Raw genomic sequence first — 27,819 nt, forward strand, 5'->3', positions numbered from 1 at the left:
TGCTGAATGGATCCTGAAGCCAGCCGGCTGCCAGCCCAGGTCCTGGGAGAGAACGAGGCGCTGCAGCAGTTCTTCAATGGTGGGATATCCTCCTAACATTAGCAGCACGTCACCTGCGAATATCACAGAATGAGTGAAAGCCTGAGGTTTGGATTTAAGGGGTGGGTCGTGCTGTAAGAATCCGTAAGGATGGTTGAGGATTTTCCGGTGAAAGTGCTGATGTCTTTAAGCAGGATAAAATTCTCTTGTGAGGTGACTTTAAGGTTGGTAATGTGACAGTTCCAGGAACGCTTGATAAACCTGTTATTAAGAGGGTCGTATGGACTTCTAAAGATGAGCTTGGAAGAAGGTTTGGATGAGTTACTGGGAAGTTAAGATCCTCAATAAGGACAGTTCAGAAATTCTTAAGGATTTCTACAGAAACATTCCCATGATCTAAAAGAGTCCTGAAAATCTGAGCAGTTCATTGTTGTCTGTGAGTTTCATTTCATTTTAGCCTTCACTTTTAGTCTGACCCTAAAAATAGAAACCCACCAACTGTCAGTAGGTTAACTGGCCACATGTACAGTACCTTATCTAGTTCCATATTGTCACAAAGCTGATAAGATCAAAAATTATTGATCAGTGTGTGTGTAGGTGAACTTTTTCACGTGTGAAACTGGATGTTATTCAACACCACTGATTATATCAGAGGGACTTTTGATAAATAATGGAACAAATTATTAAGATGCCTCTGCTCTGCTTTTCTTTATTTTCTGTCATGTAGCTCATATACTTGTGATAAACATCACCAGAGTTTCAAATACTATTGGATCTGTTTGATGTCATAGAGAGCAGATATTCCTAATGTGGTTATTTCAGCCACGCAGCTCTGCTTGTTTATGAGGGGCTGTCAATCAGAGAAAGATGGCTTAAACTGTAAGGCTGGCTGGAAGGATGGCTTTTATTGTGAACTGTGGATCATGCAAAACTACTGTAATGGAAGGATTAAAATCTGGAGGTGAAAATCTGAACTCTTTAACATTTGGTTTGTGTTTGTGACGACTGTGAAAATGTCGTTGTAATTTCCTCTGTGTGTGTGTGTGTGTGTGTGTGTGTGTGCGTGTGTGTTCAGGTCAGGATGTGAGCGGTGTGTTGGACAGCTCTGTCGCGGTTGACACGAGCATCCTGGAGCAGTACCTCAGCAACGATGTGGACCCCATCAGCTTGTAAGAGTCACCCTCAAAGACACATCGACACTTTGAGATCATGTTTTTCATCTGTTGCTCTTTTGGAGGTGAAAAGGGAGGTTTAAACATTTGAAATGTCCTTTAATGTGGATAGGAACCTTTTTTTAATACCTCTCTAATTTTGTACTCTTTTGCGTATTTTTCTGAGAGTGGCTTTGAGGTACAATTATCCGATTTTATTTCTGTCTGACAGCATGAACTCAGTTCTCCTCCTGTTAGGGTCATGACCCTACAGTTATGATGTAGGGTCTATAAAATGAAGTCCTGACTGTATTTCAATATTTTAATTGCCTGATAATCATTTGAATATATCTCAGTTACAAAGTTCACTATCAGGTGCAGAAGGTTTCCTCGTATTTTGCTGCATGAAACAGCTCATCCTGAAGCTGCAGAACTAAATATGAATATCATCATTTCTCCCTGGAGGAGATTCTGTTAGACAACAAACATTAAGTCAGTGTTCAGCTGGTTGGTTATCACCAAAGGGAAGGCTGTAAATGCATAACACAATTAAACACTTATATTAAATATGAATAAGAATTGCTCTTCATGTTGTTTTTTTCCTCCCAGCATGCTGCCTGAGTCTCCTCCTGATTCGGGCTCAGAGGCCTGGTCACCTGCACAGATTCCAGGTACCATTTACAGACATCAGACATGCATTTTTATATGCAATATTTGCATTTTAAGAGACAACAAATTTCGTTTTTTCACATTCCTTTCTCCCATAGACCGCACGCTGACAAGAGCACTGGTTTTATTAACATTTGAAAAGCAAACCTGATCAAGCACACATGGTGACCCCTTTATAGCTATTCATAACTGAAATAATAATTACAACACCGCACAACTTTAACAGCCCCTTGAGTCTGCAGAAGCGTTCTTCACTTGTAATCTAATAATCTAGTACAAATTATTAATTCCAACAAGTGTAATCTTCCTCGTTATGTGTGAAAAAACTACAAACCTGTTACCTTGGGAGTGAGTGACTGGTTGCTCTTGTTGTGATGATTGTGCCAGCAAAGAGACCTCCCAAACATCAGGCATATGCACATCTGTGCTAATTGTTCAAGATATAAAAATAACAATGACTTGAGGCTCATAATAATCATGTTTTATCGCAAATAATTTATGAAACAAAAAAGCTTTTGTAAGACATTTTCTTCTCTAATCAGGGAACCTCCGCTACATGTCATCCTATTGGTCCAACCAGCCAACCACGCAGGAGGCATTTCAACCCACAAATGCATCTGCTGCTTCCTCCTCCTGTCACTTTAAGGGTCGACGGCCTGCCCCCTCCAACCCCAGCGAGCTGACTCATGATCAGCTTTGTATTTTGGGACTCACAAACACTTATATCAAGTCTGGGAGTCCACCTGCCCCTCCTGCTCCACCTGGACCACCTGCTCCTCTGCAGCAGCACCACACACATAACTCACCTGGACAATCACGCTATCTAAGTTCAGAGAAATACTCGCAATCTTACACCCCACCCACACCTCCTTCTCCACCTTTACCACCTTCAAACATCTATACCACAGCATGCACTGGACCAGGCTTGCTCCCAAATCTAACCACACCCTCTCCAACCCATATGCTGGGCTCTGCCTCCACACTACAAACCTGGTAAGCAGATATTCAGCTTTATGACGCTATGATGTCACAATGTGGTAATTTTATTTTACAATAGGTGGAATTGTTATCATGTAAATGACAGTCTGAATAAATAGTCCTAAAAGTTGACAGCAAGGTAACAGAAACCATGGGATACAATCCAAACCATAAAGATAAAGAAGGCATGGCATGTGTTTTAGAGACAGTCCTGAATTACTTACATTTTAAATCAGTTCTGCAATGACAGAGTGAGTCTGCAAAAGAAGGCTGAGAAAATATTCTTGAATTTAGACTGATTGACAGCCAGAACAAGTGAATGGAGTTTAATCAGTTAAAATAAATATTAAATTATTGTTGAAATGCGGAAAGTTTTTGACATTTAGAATTTAATCCCATTAAGTCACATGATATAGTATGCTACAGTTGCTATTGGTATACACAGAAGACTGTTATTGATATAAAAATGTGTGTGTACATATTATTGGCATAAAAATGCCACGAAGATGAAGCATGTAAAAAGGAAATAGCAGTGGACCTAAGATTAAGCCCTGTGGCACTCCATTGGAGCTTTGAATCTGTCTTCTCCTGTTTCAGCACCTTAGAGAGGAAAAAAAGGAGGAGATCAGAGTCTGAGGAACCATCTGCAGGAGTTGGCACCTCCAGCTCTGATGGTGAAGGAACTCATGGTGGTGTGGGGAGCACTGCAAGTGTTGGTGGAATGGGTGTGGGATCCTATCAACTACTATCTTGGGAACAGTACAGGCCAGAACAGTGGAGCACTTTGCACGACAGCAACTACCAGACACTGTGAGTCAAGGATCAACCCAGTCTCTTACTGCAAAGATAGCCTTTCTTGACCTACAACATGGTTTACCAGCATCACTGTGTTTTAGGTCTCCTCCTGCCTACCACGTTGATACAGATAAAGGCTTCAACTACTCCACAGCTGACGAGTCCTTTGTTTGCCAAAAGAAGAACCACTTTCAGGTCACTGTTCACATTGGTGTGGATGCAGAGCCACAGTACATCAAAACGGCCAGTGGGCCACAGGAAATCGACTTTTTCCAGATAAAAGTGTTCGGGGTAAAGGTGTGTATAGATTTACTTTCAGTTAGAGAAGGAAAAATAATCATGCAGACATTAAACATTAGTTTTAAATCAAAGGAGGTTTACATGCATAATAATACTCTATGAAAATGGTGAAACTCCATTGAGGGGCCAATGAACATTACATGGCTAAGGGTACAAGATAACTTCAGTGGGGTGAAGTCATCCTGTGCCCGTAGGAGAAACACAGCCTCAAAGTATTATGTTCCCACCTCCATTCTGCCAAACACAGTGAGTGCCAAAGACCTTGCAGGCGCTGCAAGATTTCAGTCCATTATGGTGTTTTGCTTTTAGATCATTAATAAACTCCTCACCTGCAGAGATGGGCAGTTAGATTACCATTACTTTCTCATAGGAATGCTGCGTTACTGCATTACTAAAACCGTTTTTTTTCCCGCGAGAATAATAATAATAATAATAATAATAATACTACATTTTATTTAAATAGCGCCTTTCAAAGCACCCAAGGACACTGTACAACAGATAAAAACTGGAAATATACACAATGATAAAAATAGAAGATAAAAGTTAAAACATACAGAAATTTAAGAATAGGCAATTTTAAACAGATGAGTTTTGAGGGTGGACTTAAAAAGAGAGAATGAACTAATATTTCTGAGGTCCGGGGGTAGGGAATTCCAAAGTCGAGGGGCAGAGCAGCTAAAGGCCCTCCCTCCCATTGTGATCAGACGAGCAGAGGGAACAGAGAGAGAAAGAGAAGATGAAGATCTGAGGCAGCGGGATGGGAGCTTCATCTGTAATAAGTCAGAGAGGTACGGTGGAGAGAGAGAATGAATAGCCTTGAATGTATACAGAATTATTTTAAAATGGATGCGAAATTTGACCGGGAGCCAGTGAAGTTGCTTCAGGATTGGGGAGATGTGGTGGGTAGAAGAAGTCCTAGTAATAATACGGGCAGCAGAGTTCTGGACACGTTGGAGCTTGTTGATAGATTTTTGTGTAAGGCCAAATAATAATGAGTTGCAGTAGTCAATTCTAGAGATAACAAGATTATGGATGAGAATGGCAGTGGCGTGAGGTGTGAGGAAGGGGCGGAGGCGATTAATGTTACGGAGTTGGAAATATGCTGCACGTGTAATATTATTGATATGTGAGTTAAAGGATAATGTGCTATCGAGAATGACACCCAAGCTTTTCACAGAGGGAGAGATAGGGACCAGCGAGTTATTGATGGTGAGAGAGAAATTGTTAATTCTGGATAGCAGTCGTTTAGTGCCAACCAGAAGAAGTTCCGATTTATTGCTGTTGAGTTTAAGAAAGTTGGAGGAGAACCAAGAATTAAGTTCGGCTAGACAGAGGATGAGGGAGGGTGGAGGAAGAGTAGAGTCAGGTTTGGTAGAGAGATAGAGCTGGGTGTCATCGGCGTAGCAGTGGAACTGAATATTATATTTACGAAAAATATGTCCGAGTGGAAGAAGGTAGATGATGAAAAGAAGGGGCCCGAGGACAGATCCCTGGGGCACCCCAGTGGATAAAGGAGAAAGCTGAGAAGTGAAGGATTTTAATTGAATGAACTGAGTGCGGTCAGATAGGTATGATTTAAACCAGGCTAGTGGAGTGTGAGAGAGACCAATAGAAGCTAATCTGCTAAGGAGAATGGGATGAGAGATGGTGTCAAAAGCTGCACTCAGATCAAGAAGGATAAGGATGGAGAGGAGACCAGAATCAGCTGCTATAAGAAGGTCGTTTGTTATTTTTATAAGAGCAGTTTCAGTGCTATGTAGAGGACGAAAGCCAGACTGGAACTGTTCGTAAAGGTTATTATCAGTTAGGTGAAGATGGACTTGTGAAGCAACTATTTTTTCAAGGATTTTTGAGAGAAATGGTAGATTGGAGATAGGACGAAAATTATTAAAGTTGTTGGGATCTAGACCAGTTTTTTTCAGAATTGGGGTAATAGCAGCAACTTTGAAGGAAGCAGGAACAGTTCCAGTGGTGAGTGAAGAGTGAATAATAGCAGATATGAGGGGAAGGAGAGGGAGTAAGCAGGCTTTGACGAGGACAGTGGGGATAGGATTGAGCTGGCAGGTAGAAGGCTTTGATTTATGGATGAGATCAGCAATATCAGCTAAGGATGGAAGTTGAAAAACAGAGAGGAAGTGAGAAGGGGGAGAAGTTAGGACAGAGAAGCTACATCGAGCATTAGGGTCCAGGTCTAAGTGTATTTTATGAATTTTATCAATAAAGAATAGCATTAGAGCATCACAGAAGTTAGATGAATAGAGATGAGCAGGGAGAGAATCAGGTGGCCTGTTAAAAGAGTTGAATAGTGAGAAAAGGGTCTTGGTAGAGTTCTCACTTGAGCAGACAATAGCAGAGTAATAAGCAGATTTGGTTTGACTAATACATTCCTGGTAAAACAGAACAGAATGTTTCATGACAGTGACGTAAGCGAGTGCCACGTTTGTGACAACAGCTGTGTGCAGATCAACAATGGATAACATATCGAGTGCAGGAGAGAGTATAAGCGTGCAGCGTTTAAAGCGTGGAAATACTGACCTTATTTTGAGTTTGATTCCATAAAAAGTGACAAAAACATTAGTGTCCGCTGTGCGTGGGAAGAAAACTTCTTTTTCAGCGAAAAAACCCCCCCTAAACTTCCAAGCAAGCACCGAGTGCACTACGACGTAATGGGAAACTCACAGAGAAACTCGCGGATTCTTCCACTGATAACTGCGGCACACCTGCACCAGGGTAAACCTCCGCCTACCCTACTCCCGCTTTACAGGTGAAAATAGAGCAAAAGGACCACTAGTCTTTGATTTTATTCATTTTCTGCTGTGTTTTACTTGCATCTGTTTGAAAGAGTGAGTGTAAACACACACACAAAAAAACTATTTTTTGTGCTGGAATGTGCAGAAATTAGGTTTAAATATTAAACAAATTTCTTCCAGTCAGAGAATGTTGCATATAATTACATTTTTGCTTGATGCATAAAGTTAAAAGATTAAAACTAATAAAACAAGTTTTAAAAAGAGACCTTTCCATTTGATTACATTTTGTATGATGGATTATGTAGAAAAAGTAGAATTGGGCTGAAAGACCTATCGCTTTATCACCTCTTCAGGTTGTAAATCGTGTTTTTAAAAAGTAACTAAGTAACTAAGTAATTAATTACTTTTGAAAAAGTAATCAGTAAAGTAACAGGATTACTTTTTGGGGGAAGTAATCAGTAATTAGTTACTGATTACTTTTTTCAAGTAACTTGACCAACACTGCTCACCTGTAGTTTTGGACTAAACCACCACCTTTCTTATGATCCATGAGGCAACCTCTTGCATGGAGCTCCAGACTCTGGACATTTGATGGTCATCTTCTATTTATTTGATTTCCAAATAATCACAATAACACTTGCCACCTTCTCATCAAGCTTCTTACTGATGCTCTTGGTAAATGGTAAATGGCCTGTATTTATATAGCGCTTTACTAGTCCCTAAGGACCCCAAAGCTCTTGTAGCTCATTTCTGCCGTGTTCAGGTCTAAAATCTTGTTCCTACCATCCTTTGACAGCACTTTGGTCTTGTCCACCCAATTCATACATGCAAATACTTAGTATGCTTTCCGACATTACTCATCTGTGTAATGTTTGTTTGTCTCCTTCTTATCAAAGCTGGAAACTCCAAGTCACCTTGTGACCATTGAACAATCTCAACCTGACCGCAGCAAAAAACCCTTTCATCCAGTCAGGTATGTAACAGTATTAAAGTCCATATTTTTGACCAGATACATATGACTTAACTACTGTAGAAAAGCTTTTCTTTTGCCTGAATAATGTTTGAGCCTTATTGTCTTCATGGAAGACAGTACAGTATGATGTACAGCAGTTCAATGTTTAAGAAAGCAGCTGGGTGTTGAAGGAGAAAAGCATTTTAGAGCATTCCATTTTTTTTCCAACACTCCATTTTTCAAGACCAAAACTGTCTTATCCTGAATTCGATAAGCAGAAGACCTTGTATGGATTGATTTGATTTAGGCCTTTGTTGTCAAATTATTTAGCCTCTGGCAAGCTATCTAGACTACCAAATGGCAGATGATAGAGTTAAAAATGTGGCAAATACAGCATTTTAAACATAATGCTATCAAAACTTCCAGGGTCAGTCTACCCGGTGGCAAAATAACCAGAGTAACACTTGGCCGACTGCACTTCAGCGAGACGACGGCCAACAACATGCGAAAAAAAGGCAAACCAAACCCTGACCAGAGGTTTGTAAATGTATAAATATAAAAAAAATAATGAAGGCATAACAGCAGTAGATAACAATAATAATTGTTTGTGCTTATTCAGGTATTTTCAGATGGTGGTTGGTCTGTATGCTGTAGTCAAAGATGAGAGTTTTCCCCTGACAGCTTTGGTGTCGGAGAAGATTATTGTCAGGGTAAAAAAATACATCTATGAACCAAAAATTGATAAACCAATAACTCAATGACTGTATTAAAAAGTTTAAGATTCCATTAAAAATAAATAAATCTTTGCCACAGGCGTCTAACCCTGGTCAGTTTGAGACGGATGGGGACACAATGTGGCAGCGCGGAGTGGTGCAAGAAGATTTGGTGTGTCAGGGTCGGGTGGGCATCAACACCGACTCCCCTGATGAGGCACTGGTTGTCTGCGGTAATGCCAAAGTGATGGGCACCATCATGCAGCCATCTGACTGTCGCGCTAAGGAGAACATACAGCAGGTGAAAAAAATTTCATTATCTGAATATCTAAATGATGAGTTTTGTCCATTTGTAGCAGGTAGCTTTTTCATTTGTGGTTGATGTTCGACTCTCTAGTCTTCTGTAGTAGTATCTACATCAGCACAGAAATCTGTAGAATCTGAATCGACAGTTAAGTAGTTTTAGTATAATTAAAAAAGGCAATGTCTTAAAGACCACCACTGATATCTTTGGCATTTATTCAGTGGTTCAGCTGAATTCTGTTTGTCCTATTGTCCCTCTGACTTTACACATTAAAAATGACCAAAAATGTGTTCCTCTTTTTGCTTATTAGGTCGACTCTGAGCAGCAGCTGAAGAGAATTAATCAGATGAAGATAGTCGAGTTTGATTATAAACCAGAGTTTGCTTCCAAAATGGGAATAGACCACACCCACCAGACAGGTGCTGCAATTCATCATGCTGATCATACCATATGTTTGAATCTTTCTATTCTCCTCTGAGACGAGTGGCCCAATCTTGATGAAACGTTGCATAAACATTGCCTAGGGCATTGCGAGTGCCAACATCAATATGGTGTCTATAAATATTTTGTACAAATCCCACAATATTTATATATATTTATATATTTGGCAAATCAATTGAGCACCAAATTGTGACCTTACAACTGCATTCACCATGCACACATTTGGTGACAAGATGACAACAATGTGGTGATAAGAACACAACATTTGGGTGACCATCTTCATGTCATGAGACACTTTATGAAGCAACCCTTTGGGTAGCCAGTCGTCTAGTCTTGGGTCAAGCTCTATACACCAGTAAATTTACCCCCAAAAATATGGATTTTAATACTATAACAAAATAATATGAAAAATATATCAATATATATATATATATAAAATATATATACTATATTTATCCATGTGTCTTCTGATATTAAGGTATTATAGCTCAGGAGGTGAAAGAGCTGCTGCCTTCTGCAGTGAAAGATGTTGGAGATGTCATCTGTTCTGACGGAGAGAAAATTAATAACTTCCTCATGGTGGACAAGGTAAGAAGTGCTTACATATGAATTTTGTGTATTGTTGCACCCCTAATATATATATATATATATGTGTGTGTGTGTGTGTGTGTGTGTGTGTGTGTGTGTGTGTGTGTGTTTTGTTTTTTTACTGATACTCTACATTTATGCTACTCTTCAAATACAACCAAATTTAGGTTACTTTAGTGATTTTCAAATCTTACATTGGTTGCATGCACACACAACACAAGGAAAAAAATGGTTGTCATTAGAAGAAACATTTAAGATAACATTTTGAAAGTATAATGGTTGCCTGACAACTACATCCTGCAGTGATCTTAGCAACCAGCACTAATGCCCTCCCTCTCCTCTTCCAGGAGCAGATCTTCATGGAAAATGTGGGCGCAGTGCAGCAGCTGTCAAAGCTCACTGACAACCTGGAAACTCGTATCAACGAACTTGAGGTCTGGAACCGTCGACTGGCAAAGCTGAAGAGTCTGACGGGTAGTCTACGATCCACTGGGTATTTACCTTCATCCATCTATCACTTAGTTACATCCATATGTATTCAGAGAATGACACTTTTTCACACACTTCTTGTGTGAATAATTCAGGTTTGGGAGATTCAACAAAACTGTGTTAAGCTGCTTTCATACACAGTTTTCATTTTGTGAGGCTCAAACCGATAAGGATTGTTCTGCTTCGATAAAGATATTTTGCAGTTGATGACAGTCTGAAGTCTTGAAGCCATGCACATCACCAAATGCTGTGTCTATCAGGGAGAACAGCCCTGGCCATGGAAGAACCACTTCCAGTGGTATGAGAAAGCATTTGACCCCTTCCTGATTTCTTAGTTTCAGCATATTTGCCACACTTGTTCACAGATGTTTCAGATGATCAAACAAAATCTAATATTAGGCAGAGTTAACCCAAGAAATTTTTTGATGCATGCCCAATCATCCAGGTAAGGAAATGCCTGAAATTTCATTTTGTTCATCTGGATGTTGCGTTTTCAGTGGGAGAAATGTTTTGTCACTCATCCAAGTGAATTCTTCAGTCTTAAATTGAAGTCGTCTTTCTATTTCAAGAATTCTTGAAAGAGTAGCGTAAAATGGCTGACAAGTATTTTTGAGTATGATGGGACAATCTTTGCACGCCTATATTTAGGCAGTTCTGCCATTCTTCTTTGTAGAACCTCTCAAGTTTCATCAGGTTGGATGGGGAGTGTTGGTGCACATTTTCTGATTTCTTCAGAAATGTTTAATGAGGTTCAAGTCGGGCGCTGGCTCGGCCAGGACTTTCACAGAGTGGTCCTGAGGCCGCTCCTTTGTTATCTTGGCTCTGTGCTTAGGGTCGCTGTCCAGTTGGAAGATGACCCTTCACCCCAGTCCAAGGTCCAGAGTGATCTAGAGCAGGTTTTCACCAATTCTCTATACAGTGCATTCATCTTTTCATTACTCCTTTCTAGTGTCCCGCTTCCTGCTGCTGAAAAACATCTCTGCAGCATTACGCTGCCACCACTACAGTAGAGATGGTTTTGGCCAGGTAATAAGCAGTGCCTGGTTTATTCCAGAAAACACTTGGCATTCAAGTCAAAGAGAATTTTGTTTTTCATGGTCTGAACATCCTTCAGGTGCCATTTACTGAGGAGTGGATTCTGTCTGGCCACTCATCATCATTGGTGGGAGCTGCAGAAATGATTGTCCTTCTGGAAGGTTTTCCTCTCTCCACAGAGCAACAAAGGCTCTCTGTCAGAGTGACCCTTGAGTTCTTGGTCACCTCCCTGACTAAGGTCCTTCTAAGCCAATTACTTAGACTGGCTGGTGGTCAGCTCTAGGAAGAATCCTGTTGGTTCCAAACTTCTTCTGTTTTTGAATGATGGAGGCCGCTGTGTTCACTGGAGATTTCAGTGTTGCAGACCTTTCTCTGTACCAATTCCCATATCTGTGCCTAGTTACAATCCTGTCTCAGAGGTCTACAAACAATTTCTTGGACCACAGGTGGACTCCAAATGACTTACAGAAACATCTGACAGATTATCAGAGGAAACATGATGCACTTGAGCTCAATTTTGAGTGTTATGTATGTACTTGTAATAATTGTATTCTTTATTTTTAACACATTTGCAAAAATGTCAAGCAAACCTTTTCCATTCAACTAAGTGAAAGGGTTTGTCTTAGCAAACCTTCTTAACTGTTACATTTATGAGTTCAATTTCACAAGTTGTTGAATGCTAAAATGGATCAAAACAGAATATTACAATATCATAAAATGCATCCTTTAAAGGAAATCTAATATTTAAAAGGATGCATTTCATAATTTCTCTTAAAATAACTCCATTATGGTTATGTCTAAAGGCAGAGTCCTACTACAAAGTATATAGCACCATGGAAAATGACTCATGAAGTCTTTATTGCAACATTACTGTACTATATCAGTGCAAAGCACAGGTCAAGGACAACTGAGATTCTGAAGGCTACTGTGGGTAACACTGAAAGGCATTAATAGACAAGAAATCACCACAGGTAACAGATGATATAACATCCAAGGGATCAGTTACTATAGCTTTAGGTCTTATCTTGGGCTAGTTGAAACGCATCTTAAGAAATGTATATAGTACCTTAAGCCGATATCCCTGTAGAAAGTTGAAGGACTGTCGTTCACCTCTGTACAAAATAACCTCTTAACTTTGCTAAATGTCATGGATAGACTCATCACTATTCAAATAAATATAGTTTATTGTTATAATCTTGAAGGAGCTCTATCTTCCATCCTTCAAGAAGCATGTGGAGGGATGGATTTCAGGAGCAGGAGTAGAGTTTTAATTTTCTTCCTTTTTTTGGGAAAATTTATTCTGTGATTTGAAAATGAAGCAGTGTTTATGTTATTTCTAACAGGAGACCTCAGAAACACAGCAGCATGTCGACAATATCAATACCTGATGCATGTAAGACTGAAAAAGTGCAAAGGGAGGAGAAAAGTCACAAATACAGTCGGTGCCTGCGGCATAAAGTCTTCCAGATAAGCGTCTTCGCTCTGCTGGCCACTATGGCTTTCTGGTGAGATATGATGTCACTTAGAAATGATATGTTAAATTAAGAAAGAAAGAAATTCTATTTTGTAATGTGTTTGTGTGTGCAGTGTCATCTCCATCACCACTCTATACCTAGTTAACGTGAAGGAGGAAGATTTTGGAACCATTCCTGGAAACAGGTAAACAATAACAGCTTTCATAGTGATTCCTCGTCACTGAAACAGTTCCAGATCACCATCATTACATATGTTGTTTCAGATACACTAAGGCAGTGGTTCCCAAACATTTTTTGCTAGCCCCCTCCCCCTGGTCACGTCATGTGCAGGGCATTTTTGTTTTTGTTTGTTTGAAACCTACTGTGCATTTATTTGAATACTTCCAAAAGAATCATTCTCAGGCTGGTTAAACTTCCAGTGGATTTTAGAACTTTCACAGAGAAAGTAATGGAAACCACACCATAACAGATCAGTAACTATCCTCTTGTTGTAGATAGGTCATCTCAGAGATTCGCGTGAGATTCTCTTGGCTGTTCTGATTGTTTTTGATGCATTTATGCTATATGATGACATTTGTCTCAATATGGACATTTATTGAGAAGAAGTCTACCCTCTTCTCTTACGTTAGCCTTGCCATTGTTCCGTAGCCACCAGGTAGCCTCATGTGTGAAATGGCCCTTAACTAACCCTCCAAACATAACTGGTATTTTGTTTTTTGTCTTCATTTATGTCCATCGTCACAGAAATGCTGTACAGTTTAGTTATTTTATACATATTTTGGTCAGAACGTAATATATCATCTTCAAATTTCTATTAGTTGGCTAGCTTCCTGATAACTCTACTTCACTTTGTAAAGCAAAAAAAAATCCTAAATATCCAGACTTTATTATAGCACCAGGGGAGACAGCCACACTGATCATTTTATTGGACTTGGACTATTTTTAAGTGTCAAAGTTTGTTTGTTTGGCAAGCTCCAGCATTATTTACCCCTTGAAATGACAAATGAAAATGAAGGGTGCTAAAAAGTTCTGAAATGTAGTACTTGTTAGCTTGTCTCCATTATTATTGTTATGTTAACCAACAAGTTTTATGTTTTTGTGTGTTAGTAATACTACTGAGACTCCTCTGCAAACCTCATCATGGACCAGCACAGGTAATGTTATGCCTTTTAACACTGAGTCTAAAGCCAAAAGGACAAAGACAAATAATGGTGTAAATAGTATTATAAGCATTTAGAGATCAGATAGAGACCTAAATACACTCACCTAAATACTCGGATTAAATTATTTCAGAGCTTTTTCAGTGCTTCTGAATTCCAATAGCAGTGGCAACAGAGAAAACAAAGTAATAATACGATAAATCTCTTCCAGTCCTGCCAACTGGTAGTCCTGGCCTCTGGCCCCCTGCTGTGGACTTCTGTGATCTGCTATACTGTGATAAGGTGTACTGCTGCCCTTCATCAACAGAGGGAACCACTAACTCAAACATCAACATCTCCAAATCAACAGAAATACCTGTTATGAAAGGTAAAGTTATTTCACTCTCTAGTTCTTGCTTACGTTAAAAGAAAATTTCATCATAACTGATTTTTGGTTCACCATTTGATATTTCTGCTCCTCAGAAAAAAACATTGAAGATTTTTATGGACAACTGAAAAGTGCTGGAGACTGTGAGTAAAATTTTATATAGTTTCAATTCATATATTAAAGTTATTGAGAGATCTTTGACTGATTTTAACTTAGAAGGGAAAAACAAAGTGTTATTCAAAAGATCCTTCAACAAGGATTCATGAAGCCTCACCTCGACCAGAGATACTAGTACCCCAGCCTAGGCCTGGGCCTGGCAGTGGGCGAGAGCTCGGTTTCAGAGCACACCGGGTCTTAATGCATGCAACTCCTCTGGGTTCAGCATGAATGCACCAAATGGCTCAATCCTCCTCTGGTCCCACAGGAGGAGCCATAGGGGTTTACAGTTTTTCTCGATTGCTAAAACACATTTCCTGAAACTACGCCTCATATCCTCACAACAGTAAACACAAATCCATAACATCTCACTCAATTTCCCAAACATCCTATTTCCAGGTCAAAATGAAGCTCTACACCCAAAACTATTCACTCCTGCTGAAAAACCAAACTTTGCCCACAAACATCAAACACAAGCCCTCAAAAACACACACACTACAACAGAGTTTTGCACACTGGTACAATTAATTCAAAACAATAGTTCCAAAACAAATAGGTTGCTTATGGTTCTCCCCTTCAAAACCCTTGTCACATGATAAACACAAAAGACGCAACCAATGTATGTACAGTGGCACATTGTCATTCATGTACTATACAGTACAACACACACCAGAAACATTATCCCACCTCAGCATCTTGTCTTTGGTCTGGGTCAGGCCAGAGAATCTCATCCACATCACAGGCTATATTGGCCCCAGCCAGGCAGCGGGGGTAAAATCCTCTTGCATGCCTGATCCACCCCTGGCATGCAAGAATTAAGGTAGCATAAGGAAAAACTTGATATGTCTAGGCAGGCCTCTTCCATGGCCTGAAGGAGGTGAACATGGACATAAGGTTCTCGGTCACTTTCCACCGCCATGCCGAAAATAACTCCTCTATCGAGTTTAGAAAGGGAGAGTATGCAGGCAGAAAGATATTAGAAAACCTTGGGTTATTGGTAAACCAGTCACGAACCAGAGCAGCGCGATGGAAGCTGACGTTATCCCACACAACAACGTAGTGAGGCTGCTCTGGCTGTGCTGGTTCCCTGTAGTCCAGCTGGAACATATGTTGTCTTAAACCTTCAAGAAAAGCAAGGAGAAGCATAGTGTTATAGGGTCCTAGTACGGCATGGCGGTGGAGTACCCCTTGTTGGCTGATGGCTGCGCACATAGTGACATTCCCCCCACGCTGACCAGGGACATTTACAATAGCCCGATGGCCAATTATGTTCCACCCCCTTTTCCTTCTTTTGGTCAGGTTAAAACCTGCCTCATCCACAAAGATTATTTCATGGGGAACAGGCCGTCCTTCAATCTCAAAGATTCTCTGCAAAACACATAACACAGTAGAGTCAATCGGTACCCTGAACCACAGTTCAAGAGTGCTGAAATGGCAGCATAAACTGCCATGCTGTGATGGTACACAATACTTTATACAGTATCAAAACTCATACCTGAACATATTCCACACGTTGGTTTTTCACTCTGTCAGAGTTTCGTTCGAAAGGGACTCGGTATGCCTGTTTCATCCGGAATTGATTCTTTCGGAGGATGCGGTCAATTGTGGAGAGGCTGATGGCATTTATGTCTCGAAAAAGATGATCATCCTCAATCACTCTCCTTTGAATCTCTTGCAGGCGGATTACATTATTTGCAATTACCATGTTTACAAGTTCCCTCTCTTGCTCCTCCGACAAAAGCCTTAACCTGCCTCCACCAGGTGGTCGTCTCTGTGTCCTACAAAAATAGAAGCACTCATTACTGTAACTGTCACACATTCATTTTACAGGCAAATAATGGAAACATACTGAAACTCAAGACACATAAGTTCAGTAACTTAAACGTTACTGTACAAAGCAGTCTTACTGCAAGTACACCTACCTGTTTTCCTCCCTGAAGGTTCTGATGATGGAGGCAACAGTGAAGCGACTCAAATTTGGTTGTACTCGTTGCCCAGCCTCCCTCATAGTCATCCCATGGACAAGGACATGGTCAACTAAAGTGGCTCGAATTTCATCCGAGACTGACTGTCTTGTTGCCCTTGCTCTTCCCCTTCCTTGTCGCCGTCGTTCTCCACCTCCTTCACCACGTCCTCCTCCACCTCTCCCTCCTCCCTGTTGTCCTAGACCACCTCCTCCTCCTCTTTCACCACGTCCTCCTCTTTCACCATGTCCTCTTCCTCCACCACGTCCTCCTCCTTCACCACCTCCTCCTCCTCTTCCACCACGTCCTCCTCTTTCACCATGTCCTCTTTCTCCACCACGTCCTCTTCCTTTGCATCTCTTTGGATCCATTGTTTCAAACCTGAATGAGCTGACTTTGGCCCTTTTATCTATCCATCGCAGGTTCTGATTGGTGTGTGCTAAATTTTGACTCCTAGTGTTTCCACCTGGTTAATTGTGTGCTAATTGAGCTCAAGCTATGCTGACTTAAGTTAACATTATTGCATGCTAGTGCTTTCTAAATGACTACATGGTGTAAGCACTGTAAAATGTAGGGATTTGTGTGTAGAGTTTTGCAGTAACAGTTCACCAAATTTGAGTCATGTGTCAAAGCAGGGAATAGTGTTTATAGTTCAGGGAAATGGGTGAGCTTTTTGAACAATAGCGTTACGGTTTTGAAATTTTAGTTTAGAGGCCTGGTTATAGTGTTTAAGCAATCGAGAAAAACTGTAATACTTTGTGGACTGATTGTAAGCAGATGCCTTGGTGGATCAATCTTCAGTTGCCAAAACTGGCTATAGGGACATCTGTTTAAATAGTTCGGGTTTCTGATCCTATCAGTATTACTTAGAAGGCAAACAGAGCTTGGATGGAGTCAGGGAGGAGACCCTCCCAGCTCCAGCTGCTTTTCAGTCCCGCTGATGCCGATCGTGTTCCCTCTGAAGGCCTGCTTGGTTGCGTGGCCTAGCCATCAAGCCCTCCTCCTTCAGTCCCAATGTTATCAGCAGCTCGCCTCTAATCCATGCATTTAGTAAATAACTGGATTTTTTATGCTTTTTTATGCTAATCTTGAGAGGAGAGAGGCTGGCCACAATGCGTTTATCTCTCTTCCATGTAGATGTACTAGAATAGGAAGGAAGCCAAATCCTTGAAAGTTATAATCTTACACAGCAAAAATGAGCAGAGAAAAAGCCAAAAAATATACCCAGAAAACCAATATAAAACCAATTCGTGGGTCCACAGTGTTTGGGCGGTGGTTGCTCTTCTGCCATCTATTGCTGCAATATGTAACTTAATGTAAGAACTAGAGTAAGAACAACACCAAATGTTCCTAGGAGCCATTTTTTACATTATTTGCCCACATGTAGCCTCCTCTCTCTCCTCCCCTTTCTTGATGTCCATAACATTCCTTGTGGTTTTGGGTTGGGGAACAGTCTTTTGGGCAATAACAGTGAGACTTGGAGTGTGAGTGCCCTGCCTGATCTGAACCTGATTGGCATGAGGTTTCATAAGTGCATGTAGCAGCAGTATATACTGGGTCACAGGGAAGATGATGCATTGCCTAATGTTTCTAGTCCACTAAAATAAAGGATGTTTATTACATGTTAAACTTGAACCTTGAATTCCTGGACTTGGATTTTTGATGCTGTTTCTGGTCATAAATTTCATAATTTTTCATTTATCATCATTTACTTGCATGAGAACTGCAGTCTGAGTGACACCAGTAATGCTCCTATGATTTTCTTTGTTCTTTTTCTTTAAAAAAAATAAATAAATTATACATCTGTTTTTCTGTTTCTATCAGGGACGAACACCACTATCCACTCTATCACGATCAAAGAAAGCCAGCTGGTGATTGACAGAAAATACTGCCTAAGAGACGAATGTGGGTAAGTAGAGAAAGCGAACATAAACACACTGTGATTGTATGCAGGTTATAGACTGTTTAGTATATTCTTCATTTGATAACACTGCTGTAAAAAGGGTGTTTCAGCTTTTGCGAGCTTGTTAAATAACCAGATTCACCATGAGAGCCAAATAAAGTGGACTTTGTCCCAATATCAAACATTTATGGGTTAAATCTCATCCTAAGCCCATGGCTCTCCAAGTGCAGCTCGTGGGCAAATTGGTGGCCCTTGTTTATTCTTTGTGTGGATCGTGGGCGTAACAAAGAAAGAATGCACTCCCAAAATCTTCTTTGGCCACTCTACACCTTTGAGCTGTCATTTTAACTATTGCCTTTATTTTCAGTGGTCACGGAATATGAATATGAACATGTAGAGAACCACTAGCAAAATTTAATTTCAAATCTCGTAAATTTTAATTTTAAGGAGTTCCTTGTTATACTTCTATCACCAGCAAGTTGTAAAAAATCTGCTGAGGTTTTCCTATGTCAACATTTTATTTCTATGGCGCTTGCCAACTGTTATTTTTGTCATGATACGTTGTGTGGCAGGCAGGGGAAGGACCCAAGATGCAGATTCGCAGACACGGGGATAAACTCAAAAACACAGCTTTATTGCTGGCCACGGGAGGCAATACAAATAAACTAAAACTGGGAAAACTAAAGCATGAACTGTACAAGGGAACCGAACCACGGGGAGAATTACACACAACATGAGGGAGAACACGACGCCGAACAGAGGGAGACTCAGACAGAAATACACAGAGGGTAAACGAGGAAAGTGGGCACACACGGGGAACACAGGTGACACTGATAATCATAACGAGACAGGGCGGGGTGAACTGAACATGACATGTACAGGCACAGAGGTTCAGACAGGAGGAGAGAGAGAGCACGGGGAAACACAGACGTAACAGGCTGGGGAAACATGAAACAACCACAAAGGGAGACGAGGGCTCATAAATACATAGAGGGCACACAGGGGGGAGAGAGCCATGAAGGGAAAACACTTAGGGAACAACACAACAGGGCAACTCAGAAAACATGGCCTAAATAAGGAACAAAATACAAAAATACATGAAAACTAAGAATACTGGGCCCACATGGCCCAGGACCATGACACCACCCCCCCCTAAAGGGCTGGCTCCCGACAGCCCAAACCCGAGAAACAAAAACAAAAACAGAAAACAACCCACCCAGGGCGGGAGGCGGGGGACCAGGACGGAGGGACCAGAACGGGAAACAAAATAAACAACAGAAAACACGGGAGCACATGACCATAGTCAAAATAAAGTTCAGGGGGCCGACCCAGAGCCCACAGGCACCAGAGTTCACGGGTCACACGGTCGGGGGGCCGACCAGGTGGGTGGCACCGGTGGCAGAGCTGGTCCGGAGGCCGGCCGCGCGGAAGGCAGCGGCGGCGGCGAAGGAGACGACGGAGCAGTTCAGGAGGCCGGCCGCGCGGAAGGCAGCGGCGGCGGCGAAGGAGACGACGACGGAGCAGTTCAGGGGGCCGGCCGCGCGGAAGGCAGCGGCGGCGGCGAAGGAGACGACGACGGAGCAGTTCAGGGGGCCGGCCGCGCGGAAGGCAGCGGCGGCGGCTCTCCAGTGTCAGGCGTACTGGCCGAGGCCCGGTGGGCACAGGACCAGTCGAGGCGGGACCAGGCGAAGCACAGGCTGAGGCTGCAGCGGACGAAGACTCGGAGGCTGGACCAGACGAGGACGAAGACTCGGAGGCTGGACCAGACGAGGACGAAGACTCGGAGGCTGGACCAGACGAGGACGAAGACTCGGAGGCTGGACCAGACGAGGACGAAGACTCGGAGGCTGGACCAGACGAGGACGAAGACTCGGAGGCTGGACCAGACGAGGACGAAGACTCGGAGGCTGGACCAGACGAGGACGAAGACTCGGAGGCTGGACCAGACGAGGACGAAGACTCGGAGGCTGGACCAGACGAGGACGAAGACTCGGAGGCTGGACCAGACGAGGACGAAGACTCGGAGGCTGGACCAGACGAGGACGAAGACTCGGAGGCTGGACCAGACGAGGACGAAGACTCGGAGGCTGGACCAGACGAGGACGAAGACTCGGAGGCTGGACCAGACGAGGACGAAGACTCGGAGGCAGGGCCAGACGAGGACGAAGACTCGGAGGCAGGGCCAGACGAGGACGAAGACTCGGAGGCAGGGCCAGACGAGGACGAAGACTCGGAGGCAGGGCCAGACGAGGACGAAGACTCGGAGGCAGGGCCAGACGAGGACGAAGACTCGGAGGCAGGGCCAGACGAGGACGAAGACTCGGAGGCTGGGCCCGGAGCTGGACCAGGCGGAGCAGGAGCAGCTGATGCAGAGGCCGGACCGGGCGAGGATGAAGGCTCTGAGGCTGCAGAGGATGAAGGCTCTGAGGCTGCAGAGGATGAAGGCTCTGAGGCTGCAGAGGATGAAGGCTCTGAGGCTGCAGCGGACGAAGCACAGGCCGGAGCTGCAGCGGACGAAGCACAGGCCGGAGCTGCAGCGGACGAAGCACAGGCCGGAGCTGCAGCGGACGAAGCACAGGCCGGAGCTGCAGCGGACGAAGCACAGGCCGGAGCTGCAGCGGACGAAGCACAGGCCGGAGCTGCAGCTGACGAAGCACAGGCTGAGCCAGGCGTAGCAGAAGGTGGCTGGACGGGCCCCTCGGACCCTCCAGCTGACGTGGCATGAGGCTGGTGCGGTTCTCCTGAACCCCCAGCTGACGAGGAAGGTTGCTGAACGGGCCCCTCGGACCCTCCAGCGGAGACAGGAGGCTGAACGGGCCCCTCGGACCCTCCAGCTGACGTGGCATGAGGCTGGTGCGGTTCTCCTGAACCCCCAGCTGACGAGGAAGGTTGCTGAACGGGCCCCTCGGACCCTCCAGCGGAGACAGGAGGCTGAACGGGCCCCTCGGACCCTCCAGCTGACGAGGTAGATGGCGGCGTGGGAGCCGCGGAGTCCTGGATGAGCTCATCCGAGCTCCCAGCAGGAGCTGATGCAGAGCCAGAGAGATTTGAGACCCCTGGCTGGATGTTAAGCTGACCAGCGGACCGTACTGCTATCGGGGCCTGCGCTACAGGCGGCACTGGAGCTACTGGGGCCTGCGCTACAGGCGGCACTGGAGCTACTGGGGCCTGCGCTACAGGCGGCACTGGAGCTACTGGGGCCTGCGCTACAGGCGGCACTGGAGCTACTGGGGCCTGCGCTACAGGCGGCACTGGAGCTACTGGGGCCTGCGCTACAGGCGGCACTGGAGCTACTGGGGCCTGCGCTACAGGCGGCACTGGAGCTACTGGGGCCTGCGCTACAGGCGGCACTGGAGCTACTGGGGCCTGCGCTACAGGCGGCACTGGAGCTACTGGGGCCTGCGCTACAGGCGGCACTGGAGCTACTGGGGCCTGCGCTACAGGCGGCACTGGAGCTACTGGGGCCTGCGCTACAGGCGGCACTGGAGCTACTGGGGCCTGCGCTACAGGCGGCACTGGAGCTACTGGGGCCTGCGCTACAGGCGGCACTGGAGCTACTGGGGCCTGCGCTACAGGCGGCACTGGAGCTAACGGGGCCTGCGCTACAGGCGGCACTGGAGCTAACGGGGCCTGCGCTACAGGCGGCACTGGAGCTAACGGGGCCTGCGCTACAGGCGGCACTGGAGCTAACGGGGCCTGCGCTACAGGCGGCACTGGAGCTAACGGGGCCTGCGCTACAGGCGGCACTGGAGCTAACGGGGCCTGCGCTACAGGCGGCACTGGAGCTAACGGGGCCTGCGCTACAGGCGGCACTGGAGCTAACGGGGCCTGCGCTACAGGCGGCACTGGAGCTAACTGAACTGAGGGTGGCTGCGAGGGAGCTAACTGAACTGAGGGTGGCTGCGAGGGAGCTAACTGAACTGAGGGTGGCTGCGAGGGAGCTAACTGAACTGAGGGTGGCTGCGAGGGAGCTAACTGAACTGAGGGTGGCTGCGAGGGAGCTAACTGAACTGAGGGTGGCTGCGAGGGAGCTAACTGAACTGAGGGTGGCTGCGAGGGAGCTAACTGAACTGAGGGTGGCTGCGAGGGAGCTAACTGAACTGAGGGTGGCTGCGAGGGAGCTAACTGAACTGAGGGTGGCTGCGAGGGAGCTAACTGAACTGAGGGTGGCTGCGAGGGAGCTAACTGAACTGAGGGTGGCTGCGAGGGAGCTAACTGAACTGAGGGTGGCTGCGAGGGAGCTAACTGAACTGAGGGTGGCTGCGAGGGAGCTAACTGAACTGAGGGTGGCTGCGAGGGAGCTAACTGAACTGAGGGTGGCTGCGAGGGAGCTAACTGAACTGAGGGTGGCTGCGAGGGAGCTAACTGAACTGAGGGTGGCTGCGAGGGAGCTAACTGAACTGACCTGGGAGGAGAAACACGAGCAGGAAAAGGAGCAGGCTCAGAAAAAACTGTCCGAGAAATGGCAGGCTCAGGGTGCCGGTGGCGAGAGTGCCGCTTCTTTTTATCCGTGGAAGCGGGCGGGGTGAGCGGTGGAAGTCCCTGGCAACTCCGGGGACCCCCAAGAGCCAGTCGAGTCCCCCGGAAAGAGCGCTCGTCATGATCAGGAGCGAGCCACGGCTCCCTCCCGAACTCTTCCACTAGCTGTGCGCCTGCGGCGTGCTGCTGCCCCTCGTGATCGACGTCCAGGACCCCCACAGCGTCCGCGGGACGCTTCGTGGAGGGCGAGACAGGACGTAGCAGTGCGCGACGGCGGCGCTGACGCCGGTTCTTTCTGGAAGTGTGTACGATGGATGCTGGAGTCACCGAAGCAGAGGGTGATGTGGCGGCGATCTCCTCGTCGTCCGCCCACATCCTTGCCAGAAAAGAGGCAGGCGAAGTAAAGTCTGAGCAGTGTGGGGAGGGCGAGCGGCTGGTCCGAGGCGGTGCAACAGGTGTGAGTTCCTCCTCTGAAATGAGCCAGGGCTTCCAACGAAGCTCGTCCTCCCGTAAGGCTAGCAATACCTGCTGTCGCTCATCGTCGTCGAAATCTGTGGCCTCCACCATCTCGGTGCGCTGGGCTATGTAGTTTGACAGTGGCGGAGACGAACTGTGAGTTGATGGCGGTGCAGCGGTGAGCCTCAGAGTCCCTACTCTGACTGCCTCCGGCTCGCGAGGCAGCGGCAACGACAACCGTTTGCGGGTCGGAGTCGTAGGTGCGGAGGCGGCGTTTAACACCCTCTGGGCCAGCGTGCGGGCGCGAAGCTCCTCCTTCAGGGGGGCCAGAGAGTCGAACGCCTCAAAAAGCTGGGGAAACCGCCGGAGCTGTGGCGCTTGCTGGAGGATTGCGTCAATGGCCGCCAACCCGGTGGACACCACTCTGGGGTCCGTGCACCCACAGATGCGCGTCATGAGCCGGCAGAGCCGTTGCAGCTCCTCCCCAATCTCGTCCGGACTGTCCGCTGGGTCTGACATGGTCAGATCGTACTGGAGGTCCGCGGAGGGGTTGTGAACTGCTGGGTCCATGTTGTGGTCGTGTTCTTCTGTCATGATACGTTGTGTGGCAGGCAGGGGAAGGACCCAAGATGCAGATTCGCAGACACGGGGATAAACTCAAAAACACAGCTTTATTGCTGGCCACGGGAGGCAATACAAATAAACTAAAACTGGGAAAACTAAAGCATGAACTGTACAAGGGAACCGAACCACGGGGAGAATTACACACAACATGAGGGAGAACACGACGCCGAACAGAGGGAGACTCAGACAGAAATACACAGAGGGTAAACGAGGAAAGTGGGCACACACGGGGAACACAGGTGACACTGATAATCATAACGAGACAGGGCGGGGTGAACTGAACATGACATGTACAGGCACAGAGGTTCAGACAGGAGGAGAGAGAGAGCACGGGGAAACACAGACGTAACAGGCTGGGGAAACATGAAACAACCACAAAGGGAGACGAGGGCTCATAAATACATAGAGGGCACACAGGGGGGAGAGAGCCATGAAGGGAAAACACTTAGGGAACAACACAACAGGGCAACTCAGAAAACATGGCCTAAATAAGGAACAAAATACAAAAATACATGAAAACTAAGAATACTGGGCCCACATGGCCCAGGACCATGACAATTTTATCTGTAATGCTTGTGATTTTGGTATATAATTGCTTGTAAGGTGTCCCTGAGTGCCTTAAAAAGCATGCACAAATAAAATGCTCTTATTATTACCTTTGCTGTTGCAGAGTTCTCCCATAAAGTTCACTATAGGATTCTTTGAGAGTCATGTCACTCTCTTCTAAAGCACTACATTAAATGTCTTTATATAGACTCAATTATTGCAAAATAGTTCCACAGTGAAAGTTTTCACACCTTTGTGATGTAACTGTCTCCATCTACTGGACGTCCTTCTTAGATCTTTAGCAAGGAGACACTTTTGTAAAAAGAGTGAGAAGACTGTGAAAAGGTAGTTTGTTGTAAGAGAGATTTAAACTTGAGACAGTAAAGTTCTGCGTGATTTACATTTATGTAAATCATATAAACTTAAATGATATTTTAAGAAAACAGGCTGCAGTAATGCTTGACTGTGCATGTGGAGTGGATGTCGATGTCAAAGTCAAAAAGACCTTTAATCTTAAATGCCAGTAAAATCTCAATTAAATTTTGGCAGGTCCTCAGTAATGATACATGCTACCTCGTGCTATTAATTAAATATGTAGTAAAAATAAATAATGTTATACTTCTGTTGTTTCCTTTAAGCCCCAGTCGATACATCTTCAGAGTTCCTGTCAGTGAGTTTGTTCCTGTCAACATGAAAGTAACCCTGCTCATGAAGTAAGTATCCTAATATACTCACACATGCTATTAAAACATGTATTATTAATATTATTATTCTTGTTATTCTTGTTATTATTATTTATATTTAAGCTTAATCTATTCCCTTTTTATCTGCTAATGTTGGAATGACACTTTAGATTTTCAAATGCCAATTTACATGCGACATTGAAATAAATTGACATAAATGTTATTTTCTGTTTGTGTATATAAATCTGTGTCTGGTTTATGTAGCTCTACAGAGGAGTTGGTAGTCCATCTGTGCAATTTTGATGAGTCCACAGTCTGTTCTGCTCAGCTGGATATCAGCGCTGTGTCTGACAGCAGATACCCATCAAATACACAGGTCAGAATCAATAATCTGTTTCCCTAAACGTCACTTATATACAGCATGCAAGTATAAATGTAAATGTAAAAGCTTCACACAAAACAATAGGATAATTAACAGGGTTTTTCTTTATTTGTAATCTGAGCTTTTATCTTCTTTAGAACATAAATGCCATTTTTAAAATAAGGGAATCTCCTCGTTGTTTTTCATTAATTTAAGGCTTTTTCATCTTTAAGAATATAAGTCAATATTAAGTATAACTTCTTTAAGTATAACTTTAAGTATAACTTCTTCTTCTGAAATTTGAAAAAAAAATGTTTTAATAGATTAAATTCATCCAGACTTTGGAACTTAAAAAAAAAATAAAAAAGTAGAATGGTGTGCTCTAATTCATGAAAATTATATATATATATATATATATATATATATATATATATATATATATATATATATATATATATATATATAAAAATTATTGTTTACTATGTCTATGTTATAAATATGAGACAATACAGAAATGTGTTTAATATCTAATTGTTTACTGTGACGCTGTGTATTAAAACACAAAAGCCTGTGTGAAGATGCAAATTAATGGATCATTTTTCATCGTTTTTTTGTTACATTGCTGGTCAAAATCAATCCACCCATTCATCAGTTTTCTTCCATTTATCAGGCCTGGGTTGTTCGGCAGTTAGGCAGAAATTTGTTTTGAGAGTCGCTGAGGTTCCAGTTCACTAACTCAGTCACTGTGGCAGTTAATAATGCAGGAAGTGTGGGCCAATCACTGATGAATAATGAATGTGTGGCAGGTTTTCTTCACAGTGGGATGACAACATGCTAATCACAGTAACACTTAAACCTTGATATACAGAGGACTGTCCAGAAGACCAAACATACGAATACTTTGTCATACGTTTACATTTATGTCGAGGTTTTCTTTCTACTAAGTGAGTTTTGAGGCATGAAATGAATCAGTCCTGATTCTGGAATAAAAAAGAAGAAATAAACTTATCTGGATCTGTGAAACTTACTTTGAGTGAATTTTCAGCCTTGTCAAAGTAATTATCAAGGGCAGCGCTGATGAAAATCAACCCAGCTGTAGAAATCGTTTGATTTTGCCCTTGTTTTAAAGTTAAATACTAAGTCTCTTAAAAACTATATTATATTTATCAAAAACCATTTAATTATTCTCAAAAATTAAGTAAAGCTTCATCAATAATTCAGAATAATTTCGAACTTCTAACTTTGGGAATGAATTTAGTTCATTTGGGGAAGTTTGAAGCCTTTTTCTTTCTTCTAATATGAAGTGATGAGTTTGGCTTATCTTCTTAAGACAAAATGAGAATTTTACTAATATTCCTTCCAATCTTACAAACATATAAAATCTGGGGTACTTTTAGCACTTCGGTATCAATTGGCCCAAATGTCACAAGCCAGACTTCTTATGGTTCATGACAAGTGTAGTGTGGGCATCTGTGGCCCATGCTACACTTGTCAAGGAGGAGAACTGGCAGATGAGTTGCAGCAACCAGGCTCTTAATTGCTATCTGAGTAGGTATGGCCATTTTTCACTTTTATGGGCTAATTCCCCAAATGAGCAAAGAAGTGATCATGATAACATTCATTCAGAATTAGCTTCAAATAATTGTTTTTCTGACCTTAATGTGACATTTTTTTACTGTTTCCATTGAAAATTAGAGGTTTTGCTGAATAAATAGTAACTGACCTTTTTTGGCCTTTTTTCGGCAGGGGGAACATGAATGGCCTCTTCATGTGGCTCGCCTTTATCAAAGCTGGTATCACTTCCGCTCAACAGTGGCTGTAAGAAACCAAAAATTATTAATTTTTCTTCTATAAAAGACCTACATTTCACTGGTTATGAAACCTTAAAGACACACAGTCCTCTTCTTGCTGCATGAACATGAAAACACTATTTAAACAATCCTCACTTTTACTAAGAACATTGATGGAAACATTAGTGTTATAAAAACATTTTATTTTATGTTGCCTGTCATAGAAATTTTCATTATTGATGTTATTTATATAAATATTTTCACAGAAACATGGATCCTACAGACTGTTGGGCTATAATAATGTATATGCTTATCAATATCTTTCTTCAGGGTCAAGCAGACTGCAGTACCAACTATCAATACGCAGGGGCGCTCTTCACAGACTACCACTTCTACTTCTACAGACACTGCACGGAATTTTAGAAACATAATTACAGACAAATTACAAAAACATGTTTATGGAAAATTTGCTTTATTTCTGCAAAGATGACAATTAGAGAAATCCAAGTATGCTCCAATCACTTCTGCAAGTTTTTATGTTTGGTTGTTTTGTTTTGGGGGGTTTCGCGGGGTGGGGTGGGGGATGGGGGGGCAGGTTTGTTATTCTAGAAAAATGGCTGGTTAATTAAAAAAAAAACAAAAAACGACAAG

The 27,819-nt window shown here is 43.7% G+C and overlaps 2 protein-coding genes across 2 annotated transcripts; one reads left to right on the forward strand and one right to left on the reverse strand.

Annotated features, from left to right (window-relative positions):
- myrfl (myelin regulatory factor like) lies at positions 1-27,591 on the forward strand. Its single transcript, XM_085375728.1, has 23 exons — positions 1-79; positions 1,115-1,208; positions 1,800-1,861; positions 2,402-2,852; positions 3,435-3,647; positions 3,734-3,929; positions 7,579-7,655; positions 8,061-8,171; positions 8,254-8,344; positions 8,448-8,648; positions 8,962-9,070; positions 9,571-9,680; positions 10,028-10,173; positions 12,548-12,709; positions 12,792-12,863; positions 13,787-13,833; positions 14,051-14,206; positions 14,302-14,349; positions 18,151-18,235; positions 24,973-25,047; positions 25,282-25,393; positions 27,125-27,196; positions 27,499-27,591. Exons 1-23 carry the CDS (start codon positions 7-9, stop codon positions 27,589-27,591), a joined length of 2,856 nt encoding a protein of 951 aa, XP_085231854.1. The 5' UTR covers positions 1-6.
- Positions 18,434-23,683, reverse strand: LOC146614933 (uncharacterized). Its single transcript, XM_085376586.1, has 2 exons — positions 22,682-23,683; positions 18,434-18,490 (listed from the first exon to the last, which is right to left on the reverse strand). Exons 1-2 carry the CDS (start codon positions 23,681-23,683, stop codon positions 18,434-18,436), a joined length of 1,059 nt encoding a protein of 352 aa, XP_085232712.1.
- Positions 27,592-27,819: the final 228 nt, after the last annotated feature.

This window comes from Diplotaxodon limnothrissa, linkage group LG17 (assembly GCF_057381915.1).
Source record: "Diplotaxodon limnothrissa isolate DT_005_m linkage group LG17, D_limnothrissa_male_GT1.1, whole genome shotgun sequence".
NCBI lineage: Eukaryota > Metazoa > Chordata > Actinopteri > Cichliformes > Cichlidae > Diplotaxodon > Diplotaxodon limnothrissa.

Coding starts and splice junctions, on each gene's coding strand:
- myrfl (XM_085375728.1), top strand. CDS start 7: ATGGATCCTGAAGCCAGCCGGCTGCCAGCCCAGGTCCTGGGAGAGAAC. Junction 10,174..12,547: donor GGTAGTCTACGATCCACTGG/GTATTTACCTTC, acceptor TATTTCTAACAG/GAGACCTCAGAAACACAGCA. Junction 13,834..14,050: donor CTCATCATGGACCAGCACAG/GTAATGTTATGC, acceptor AATCTCTTCCAG/TCCTGCCAACTGGTAGTCCT.
- LOC146614933 (XM_085376586.1), bottom strand. CDS start 23,683: ATGTCAGACCCAGCGGACAGTCCGGACGAGATTGGGGAGGAGCTGCAA. Junction 18,491..22,681: donor AGCCTGCCATTTCTCGGACA/GTTTTTTCTGAG, acceptor ATCCACACAAAG/AATAAACAAGGGCCACCAAT.